Source organism: Thamnophis sirtalis, unplaced genomic scaffold, assembly GCF_051295495.1.
Source record: "Thamnophis sirtalis isolate CommonGarterSnake01/CBP01778 unplaced genomic scaffold, rThaSir2_p1.2 scaffold_12, whole genome shotgun sequence".
In the NCBI taxonomy this organism is placed as follows: domain Eukaryota; kingdom Metazoa; phylum Chordata; class Lepidosauria; order Squamata; family Natricidae; genus Thamnophis; species Thamnophis sirtalis.
In genome coordinates, this window is record NW_028261392.1 from 1,335,816 (window position 1) to 1,346,553 (window position 10,738).

The window sequence follows — 10,738 nt, forward strand, 5'->3', positions numbered from 1 at the left end:
TATCTATATCATCTATCTATCTATATCTATCTATCTATCTATCTATCTATCTATCTATCTATCTATCTATCTATCTATCTATCTATCTATCATCTATGATGTCTGTGTCTGTCTGTCCTATCTATCTATCTATCTAACTATTGATCTATCTATCTATCTATCTATCTATCTATCTATCTATCTATCTATCATCTATCTATCTCAACTCTGTTATTCTGTATTCTGTAAGTCAAACAGGTTAACTAGCATCAAGAATAACAACAAAGCCTCAGAGTTCTACACACACACAGACACACACACAGACACACACACACAGTTTGCTCCATGTTTTCCACCCTTCCCCCAGATACAACTCAGGAATGAAATGACATGTACATTGCAGCCTTTTTCCAAAACGGCCCCCGATTTCTCTGGAGGCTTCCTTTTCCTAACTCCGAGATAAGCGCAGAGGGATTTTAATCAGCTTTTGGGAAAGGCATAAAACTTAACACGACCAGATGCACACAAGAAAGGTTTTGTGCCGGGAGCAGCTTTTCTTCTGCAACTTATGGGCCCCGGGCCCAGCGTGGAGAAATCCCATCCATCAAAAACCCTTGAAGGCAGAGGGGGCAAACTTGGAGGCTAGCAAAAGTTGAAATGCAGTTCAACTCCTGCAGTTCCCCCCTCCCCACAGCTGGCACACCACGCACGGCCACAAACTATACAGATGTTTCCAGCAGCACAAGATGCGTTCAGGGAGTCGAGAGGGTGGGGGGGGTGGGGAGAAACCAAGCGCTGTCCCGGTTGGACTGAAGGGACTTTTGCAGGCATAAATAGCGAGGTTGCCTCTCTTCCCTCTACAGATTTTCCAGCTGGGAGACAAAGGAAGTTCTCCTCCTAAGAACCTCACAGTCAGAGGAACACCCACAAGTGAACACGGTCTGTATTACTGATTCATGCGCAGTGATTATAGCTGAGCCGTTGCGTATTTATGCTCTGCTCTTAAAGCAGAAAAGCTTTTTTTTGTTTTAAAAGAAAGGTTAAACTTTAGTGTTTTATCTTAGCAGTTCAGGTTTCTTTTTTCTTTATTCAATTCTCGGTGTTTTCTGAAATATTTCCCTGCCATTAGGTAATGAATTCAAGTTGGAATGGATTAAGCGAGGATTCGGTGTTTCTTTATCTTATTTTTAAACAAATATGTCTTAGGCAGAAAAGTAAAGAAGAATGCAGCTGTATCTTCTTCTACCTATTTGTTCTGAAAGGGTGGGGACCAGAATTAAACCACGTGTATGATTCTAATAAGTTAAGAAAATTAAACCAGCCTATTCAAAGCCCATCATCAATTGTTATTATTATAATCAAGGACAGAAGCAACCTAGAACTAAGGAGAAATTTCCCGACAGTTAGAACAATTAATCAGTGGAACAGAATTTGCCTCCAGAAGTTGTGAATGCTCCAACACTGGAAGTTTTAAAGAACATGTTGGACAAGCGTTTATATGAAATGTAATAAGGTTTTCTGCCTGAGCAGAGGGTTGGATTACAGGACCCCTAAAGTTCCTCCCAACTCCATTAAAGTTCTGTTATTCTGTCATTGCTGACAGCTAGAACAGTGAGTGCCTCCAGAACTTGGGAATGCTCCAACACTGGAAGTGTTTTAAGAAGAGGTTGGACAGCCACTTGTCTGAAATGGTCTAGGGTTTCCTGCTCGAGCAGAGGGGCTGGACTACAAGACCTCCAAGGTCCCTTCCAACTCTTGTTATTATATAACTCTGTTAAACAATGAAAGTCACCTTTCCCCCCCTTTGCTTGGACTTAAAAAAAAACCTTCTGGGTCTCAAGTGATCTCTGCTGATTTCATGGTGGAGATGCTGCATTTGCTGGTGGAATCCATTAATTGTGGTTCTTTTTCATTTCTGCGTTTCTTTTAACCCCCGTTGGCAAAGAAATGGAAAACTCGCTACTTATGCCTGGTTCTGACCAGATGATCGCAACACTGCTGGTCGCACTCTTGAGTTGTGTGGATTGTGTCCCCCTCGAGGGAGGGATCCCGTGTGGTGCAGAGGAGCCTACGACCTACAGCATCGTCTTCACGGGGAAATGGAGCCAGGCAGCTTTTCCAAAGCAATACCCACTGTATAGACCCCCGGCGCAGTGGTCCTCTCTCCTAGGTAAGGACAACCACCTGTCTTCTCCCAAGAAGAGGGTCCACAGGGGGATGAGGATGAGATCCATTCTGTCTTGTCCAACTCTTGGTGATCCTATGGGCCAGGTGGTCTCTCCAGATCTTCCCATCTTGCACTGCTTCTTTGAGTTGTTCTAGACTCTGGCTGATGTCAGCTTTCATGGTGTCCAGGCACTGTGGTCTTTGGATGCCTGGTTTTCTTTTACAGATGATGATAGATGGATGGATGGATGGATGGATGGATGGATGGATGGATGGACAGACAATGATAGATGGTGGATGGATGGATATATTTATGATAGATGGATAGATATAGATGATAGTGATATATAAAGATGATAGAGATGGATGGATGGATGGATGGATGGATGGATGGATGGATGGATGGATGGACAATGATAGATGGTGGATGGATGGATATATTTATGATAGATGGATAGATATAGATGATAGTGATATATAAAGATGATAGAGATGGATGGATGGAGGGATGGATGGATGGATGGATGGATGGACAATGTTAGATGGTGGATGGATGGATATATTTATGATAGATGGATAGATATAGATGAGAGTGATATATAAAGATGATAGAGATGGATGGATGGATGGATGGATGGATGGATGGACAATGATAGATGGTGGATGGATGGATATATTTATGATAGATGGATAGATATAGATGATAGTGATATATAAAGATGATAGAGATGGATGGATGGATGGATGGACAATGATAGATGGTGGATGGATGGATATATTTATGATAGATGGATAGATATAGATGATAGTGATATATAAAGATGATGATGGATGGATGGATGGATGGATTGATGGATGGATGGACAATGATAGATGGTGGATGGATGGATATATTTATGATAGATGGATAGACATAGATGATAGTGATATATAAAGATGATAGAGATGGATGGATGGAGGGATGGATGGATAGATAGATAGATAGATAGATAGACAGACAGACGTATGATGATAGAATATGGATGGATTGATGGATGGATATATAATAGAGATGGCTGATGGCTGATGGCTGATATATGATAGAGATACCTTAGAAATAGAGATAGTGATATAGAGATAGAGAAGATAGGTAGGTAGGTAGGTAGGTAGGTAGGTAGGTAGGTAGGTAGCCAGCCATTAAATGATGAAGATGAAGAAGAAGATGGTGATAATATTATTCATTGAGTTGAGTCCAATTCTTGGTGATTCAGTGGGCCAGGTGGTCTTTCCACATCTCCCCATCTTGCCCTACTTCTTTGAGTTGCTCTATGCTCTGCCTGGAGTCATCTTTGATGGCATGAAGCCATCATGTTCTTTGGAGACCTGGTTTCCTTTTATCTCTACCTCTTCCAAGCATAATTACTTTCTCCAATGAATTCCCTCACACGACATGGCCAAAGTAAGTGAGACACAGTTTGTGATTTTTCCGTCTGGCCTCATGTGTTTCAGTTCTTCCTTGTTGCTGTTGTGAAACACGAAGAAGCCTTCTCCAGCACCACAGCTCAAGAGAGTTGATTTACTCCCTCACTTGTTTTTTTAAGGCCCAACTTTCACAACCAGAGGTAGCTACAGGGAACAAGACAGATGGGGATTGGTTGATGTGCTTGCTTTCCCATGTTCAGCTCATGTTCGTCATTGCTGTGCAATCTGTCATGTTACTTCTGGGCTGCATTCACCACTTTGAATGTCTTCTCCCAAGCGTGTCCTACTACTACAGGGTAGTAACAAAAACCAACATGGCAGACACGTACACCCTATCAAAGCCCCAGTCTTTCCGAATAGTAGTTGAGGCTGCCATCTTGGCTTTCTGAGCCCTCCTGGAGGACATCCTTACCTTCTCTTGCTGGTTCTTCAGCTATTTATTTATTTTAGAGCCGAGGTGGCGCAGGGGTTAAATGCAGCACTGCAGGCTACTTCAGCTGACTGCAGTTCTGCAGTTCGGCTGTTCAAATCTCACCGGCTCAAAGGTTGACTCAGCCTTCCATCCTTCCAAGGTGGGTAAAATGAGGACCCGGATTGTTGTTGGGGGCGATATGCTGACTCTGTAAACCGCTTAGAGGGGGCTGAAAGCCCTATGAAGCGGTATATAAGTCTAACTGCTATTGCCCTTCCTTCCTTCCTTCCTTCCTTCCTTCCTTCCTTCCTTCCTTCCTTCCTTCCTTCCTTCCTTCTTTCCTTCCTTCCTTCCTTCCTTCCTTCCTTCCTCCTTCCCTCAGCCTTCCATCCTTCCGAGGTGGGTAAAATGAGGACCCAGACTGTGGGGGCGATATGCTGACTCTGTAAACTGCTTAGAGAGGGCTGAAAGCCCTATGAAGCGGTATATAAGTCTCACTGCTATTGCTATTGCTATTTTATCCATTTATTTAGTCGGTCACTCATGTACAAGATAACAGGAATGAGAATAAACATGAATAAGAGCACAGGAAATGGGGACAAATAAATGGGGACAGCAGGACAGGGACGATAGGCCCTCTGGTGCACTTATACAGACCCCCTTTAGGGACCTCAAAACTTTACTACATCCAAATTCACATCCCTGAGAGACAGCCCTAAATACAGAATTGGGGGGGGGGAGGTGTTCCTCTTCTTCAGCAGAAGTCAACCCCAGGGTTTGAGTCCCAAAGGAACCTCCCTTCCGGGAAGAGGAGAGAGAAGCAGCAAAGCCTTGTGAAGGAAGTTGTAATTCCATGTCTGCCCTTTGCCTCTCTTGTCTTTGACAGGTGTGGCCCACAACTCGGACTATCTCATGTGGAAGGCCGGCGGCTACGCCAGCAACGGCCTGCGTGAGTTGGTGGAGAGGGGGGAGCCCTGGGTGCTCATGAAGGAAATTGAAGCAGCTGGAGAGAAAATGCAAAGCGTTTATGGAATCTTCTCCGTTTCTCCTGTGGTCACCGGAACAGGACAGAGCTCAACTCTCTTTGAAGTTGACCCAGGTCACCCCTTAGTAAGTTGGGAGTATCTCCCAGCCTTTGCTTTTTAAGGCGCAGCAAAGCTGCAAACGAACTAAAGAATTATTTGTCCATTGTACTTAAGGTTATTATTCTTTAATTACGGTTGCATAAATGTGCAAGCAATTAAATCAGCAGAGCATCCGAAGCAGGGATCTATCTCGACTGGCCGCCTTGGCATTTCCTCCCGTAGTTGATTGAACTGAAGATTAAAGACCGTGCCCATCACCCACGTGTTTTATTACCATAAAACAGCCGGATTATTTGGGGAAACCTTTTAATTCATTGAGAAGGTCGTCAGTGAAATATAACTCATTGCTAAGACGGCAGCTCTCAGATCCGTGCGGCAATGAATCCAACTTTATTAAAGTAATGCTTCACTTTACATTACTTATAATCTGGGAAGTTTAATCTATCACACCCTGCTGGGCGCCTTTCTATTTTTATTGCCAACTTGCTTCGAACCTTCTCGGGGAAGTAATATTTTTTTTTATTGATTTGAAAATAAGTTGGAATAACTTGAAAATAATTAATGTCTCGATTGTCCTACTTCTAGCAGGGGGGGTCTATTAAAACGATCTTAATTACAGAGAACTATGCTCACAACTGGGGACGCGGTGGCTCAGTGGCTAAAACGCTGAGCTAGTCGATCAGAAAGGACAGCAGTTCGGCGGTTCAAATCCTTAGTGCTACGTTAATGGAGTGAGCTCCCATTACTTGTCCCAGCTTCTGCCAGCCTTGTATACAAGTATTGAGGGATGCGGTGGCTCAGTGGCTAAAAGGCTGAACTTGTCGATCAGAAAAGTCGGCGGTTCAATGGTTCGAATCCCTAGCACCGCGTAAGGGAGTGAGCTCCCGTTACTCGTCCCTGCTTCTGCCAACCTAGCAGTTCGAAAGCATGTAAAAATGCAAGTAAAAAAATAGGAACCACCTTTGGTGGGAAGGGAACAGCGTTCCGTGTGCCTTCGGCGTTGAGTCATGCCGGCCACTTGACCACGGAGACGTCTTCGGACAGCGCTGGCTCTTCGGCTTTGAAACGGAGATGAGCACCGCCCCCTAGAGTCGGGAATGAGTAGCACGCATGTTCAGGGGAACCTTTTGCCTTTACCTATGCCCATTCTGTCCAGTTTATTGAAACAAAGGATATTTTTTCCTAAATATCCAGGTGTCCCTTGCAGTACGAATTGTGCCCAGCCCTGACTGGTTTGTGGGCATTGAGAGTTTTAATTTGTGCGGCAAGAATGGCTGGAAGAAGCACGTCTCCATTGACTTATTTCCATATGATGCTGGAACGGATAGCGGCTTTACGTTTTCCGCGCCCAACTTCGCCACAGTCCCCCGTGATACAATCACGCAAGTAAGTTTCTTTACTTTATCAACATTTGGGGTGACCCACTGCATGCCCTCAGTCAACTGTTACCTGGAGGTGTCAAGAAAAGATTGAGGCAGCTGTTTGTCCAGGATGAAATGAGGTCTCCTGCTTTGGGGCTGGACTAGAAGACCTCCAGGGTCCCTTCCAGCCCTCTGTTTCTATGATAGGCTGAAGAGGACTGGGGAGGTTGGTTGAGCGTTAGAGGGAAGGAGTGAAGCCTGTAAAGAACAGGACAGGATCTGGGAACAGAATCAGGATTCTTCCACCTTGTGGCCATTTCTGGTTGCCTAAACTCAACTCCTTTTTTGCACCTGCTTGATTTCACAGATCACCTGCTCCTCTCCAAGTCATCCTGCAAACTCCTTTTATTACCCTAAGCTTAAGACTCTGCCGCCGATCGCCAAGGTGACCTTGTCGAAACTCAAAAGAAAGAAATTGGGCTTTCTTTTCTCTCAACCAAACGTCACAACCGCCCATAACGAAGTAGAGGACTCTGTCTCGGGTAAGGATTTTATTCCTGGATAAAGAGAAAGTTTTCTTTTAATTATTCAGCCGTGGAAGGCAGACCTACCCTGAAGGGCAAACGGAGCATATTTTACCAACCAAGAGCTGAGGTGGCGCAGTGGTTAGGGTGCAGTACTGCAGGCTACTTCAGCTGACTGCTAGTTCTGCAGTTCGGCTGTTCAAATCTCACCGGCTCAAGGTTGACTCAGCCTTCCATCCTTCCGAGGTGGGTGAAATGAGGACCCGGATTGTTGTTGGGGGCAATATGCTGACTCTGTAAACCGCTTAGAGAGGGCTGAAAGCCCCATGAAGCGGTATATAAGTCTAACTGCTATAGCTGTTGCTATTGCAATAACCTCAAGGCTTCTCTTTTGGGAGTACAGGATGAAATTTGGGGAATGGGAGTGAGGAACCTACGGTGAAGGGTAGAAATACTTGAGAAATTGGTAAAATCTTTCAATAGTTCCTTTGTTTTGCCAGCCCTTAGATTAGCAGAAGTTGTGGGTCCTCTATCACTGGAGGTTTTCAAGAAGAGACTGGACAGCATTTGTCCGGAATGCTGTAAGGTTATGTTTAAGCAGGGGGTTGGACTAGAAGACCTCCAAGGTCCCTTCCAATTCTATTAGTCTCTATAAGGCTACTGTCTTGAGAAGGGGTTGGACTAGAAGACCTCCAAGGTCCCTTCCAATTCTATTAGTCTCTATAAGGCTACTGTCTTGAGAAGGGGTTGGACTAGAAGACCTCCAAGGTCCCTTCCAATTCTATTATTCTCTATAAGGCTACTGTCTTGAGAAGAGGTTGGACTAGAAGACCTCCAAGGTCCCTTCCAATTCTATTATTCTCTATAAGGCTACTGTCTTGAGAAGGGGTTGGACTAGAAGACCTCCAAGGTCCCTTCCAATTCTATTAGTCTCTATAAGGCTACTGTCTTGAGAAGAGGTTGGACTAGAAGACCTCCATGATCCATTCCAGCTCCGTGATTCCCCAATTCTATATCCTCCAATGTCTGGGACAATTCGTGATAGCTTCTGTGGTGAGCTTTCTCAATTGATGGGAAAGCTGGATGTAAAATTTCACACCAAAGCTTGTAGAATTTAGCTGTCTCAATAAAGTTTTATTAGGAATGATGAGTTTGAAGATGGAATGTCTTGAAGACACAGAACATAGGCTAACAGGGTTGGAAGGGACCTTGGAGGTCCTCTAGTCCAACCCCCTGGTTAAAAAGTAAACCCTATACCATTCCAGTTAAATGCTGTCCAATCTCTTCTTTAAAACCTCCAGCGATTTCCAGTGATCCAGATTAGAGGTGGGTATTCAGCAGATTCTGACCAGTTCTGGAGAACCGGTAGCGGAAGTTTTGAGTAGTTTGGAGAACCGGCCAATACCACCTCTGACTGGCCCCGCCCACATTTATTCTCTGCCTCCCGACTCCCAGCTGATCTGGAGGAAATGGGGATTTTGCAGTATCCTTCCCCTGCCACGCCCACTGGTATGAACTGGTATTTTACTACCATGAACTGGTAGTAAAAATGTTTGAATCCCACCACTGATCCAGACCACATGTCCTTTATCACCTATCGGCAAACACAATGAACAAGATTTACTTATTTATTTCAAATTTATACATTTATAGAATTTATACGCCACCCATCCAGCTGCTTGGGGTGGGGTGGGTGTTGCAAAAGGGGTCGATCCCATTGGCTTTACTCCTTCTGCTTTCAGAAGCTTTTGCAGGATTTTTGTGCTGCAATTCCACACATTTATCCTACCTGTTTGTCTTGGAGGAAATCAACTGAACATCCCCAAAACAAATCTGTATCTTGTCGCCGTGTAAAACAACTTGAAACCATTTCTCCCCTGCAGAAACGCCCTTGGATTGTGAGACCTCTCTGTGGTCTTCGTGGGGCCTTTGCCGTGGCACCTGTGGAAATTTAGGAACGAAAAGGCGGACTCGGTACGTGTTGCTTCAGCCTGCCAACAATGGAACCCCCTGTCCAGATCTGAGCGAAGAAACACACTGTGAACATGATAATTGTGTCTGAGGTCATTTCTTTGGACAATTGTTTACCTCGTGTAGTTTGGGGGATATTTAAGGTTGCTCTGCGTTGATATTTTTTATAGCTCAAGAGCTGTCTATTCATCTAGCCATCCATCCATCCATCAATCAATCCAATAGATAGATCTATTTATGTATCTGAGCTTCCTACACATTTATTGTGAACTCCTACAGTGCCACCTAGCGGTCAAAAACAGTAGTAATAGTAGTAACTCGAATAGTAAACCTAGCGTTACCAACATCTGCACGGAGCAAAGAGGCAGCCTTTTCATTTCTGCTACTTCTGGAATGTATTTAATGCATCTGAGGAATAATGAGCTAGTTTCTACTGAGTTATAAAGGGGCTGGAGAATTAAATGCATAAGTTTTGAGGGAGAATCAACTTGAAGGAAGAACAAAGCCAGGTTTTTCTCAAGAGTCTGAGAAAAAGCTGAGGATTTTGGTTTTTTTTCTTTTGTTTTGTAAAGTTAAAATTCTAGAATTTTAAAGCTGTCATTTGAAAACTCTTGGGCTGGCTATGCTATGGTGAAAGTTGGCAAGTTCTAGCTTTTATGCAGATTTCCATGAATTTTGTCCCGTTCTGTAAAGAGCTAACAAGGCCTAAAAGGAAAACTGTAATAATAATTTGCTAAAAAGTTTGTATACCAAGGTATATGTCTTCTAACAGTGTTCTATATTTCAGGATTTTTTTTTTCCTAATAAAAAAGGAACATTTTTCCTCAGGTTAAATAATAGAACGATGGAGATTGTGTTTTTTTTCCCCCCAGTTCAAACATTGTAATTCGGTTGGTTATACATTAAACATGCATGCAAAACATTTCAACCTAAGGAGCAATTTTCACGATGGGTTTTTATTAAGTTAAAATATAGCACCTCCTGGTTCTGAGTGTTAATAATCTAAATCTGCATCCTTGGGCATCCTATTTTCTTGGAAGCCGCATCGGCCACAGCAGGAGGGAGTTCCTAATTAAAGTCACACATTATAAAAGTGTCAGACAAAAGCGTGATTACATTCCTTCCTTCTCGATATGCGTTTTGAGTTCAGATGAAATCCACTCTGCTGTGGGGATTCGGCAGAGGGCAGCACAAGGCCTCAAACTCATAGAAACGGTCCCCGAATTGGATCCCTTCTCTTTAGAGCAGAAACCCTTGCTCTAAAGGTAGAAACCCCAGGATAAATGCCTGGAAAGATCACACAAAGAAATTCTACAATCACGTTTCTTATAAGAGTTATGAAGAATGGTATCATCGGAATCCAGAGCTTTATTATAATTTTATTAGCGTGCTTTCTCTGCCTCAGTAATCTTTCTATCATTCTCTCTCTCTCTAATATATATGTATAATTATCTTTCATCTATTTAACATCTCTCCTCTCTTATCTATCTTTTTATTTACCTCTCTCTATCATTTATGTCTATCTGTCTGTCTATCTATCTATCTATCTATCTATCTATCTATCTATCTATCTATCCATCCATCCATCCATCCATCCATCCATCTCTATCTATCTATCTATCTATCCATCCATCCATCCATCCATCCATCCATCCATCCATCTATCTATCTATCTATCTATCTATCTATCTATCTATCTATCCATCTATCATCCATCTATCTATCTATATCTATCTATCTATCTATCTATCTATCTATCTATCTATCATCTATCTATCT

General features: G+C 43.3%; 1 protein-coding gene across 1 annotated transcript; it reads left to right on the forward strand.

Annotated features, from left to right (window-relative positions):
- The first annotated feature begins 1,891 nt into the window (after positions 1-1,891).
- Positions 1,892-9,792, forward strand: SPON2 (spondin 2). Its single transcript, XM_014071888.2, has 5 exons — positions 1,892-2,149; positions 4,905-5,128; positions 6,298-6,489; positions 6,832-7,006; positions 8,872-9,792. The coding sequence occupies exons 1-5, from the start codon at positions 1,927-1,929 to the stop codon at positions 9,048-9,050; spliced, it is 993 nt and encodes a 330-aa protein (XP_013927363.2). The 5' UTR covers positions 1,892-1,926; the 3' UTR covers positions 9,051-9,792.
- The last annotated feature ends 946 nt before the right edge of the window (positions 9,793-10,738 follow it).

Bases quoted from the DNA above. Each gene is read 5' to 3' on its own strand.
- SPON2 (XM_014071888.2), top strand. From the start codon at position 1,927: ATGGAAAACTCGCTACTTATGCCTGGTTCTGACCAGATGATCGCAACA. The intron at 2,150-4,904 runs GTAAGGACAACC...TGTCTTTGACAG, and splicing joins GCAGTGGTCCTCTCTCCTAG to GTGTGGCCCACAACTCGGAC. The intron at 6,490-6,831 runs GTAAGTTTCTTT...TTGATTTCACAG, and splicing joins CCCGTGATACAATCACGCAA to ATCACCTGCTCCTCTCCAAG.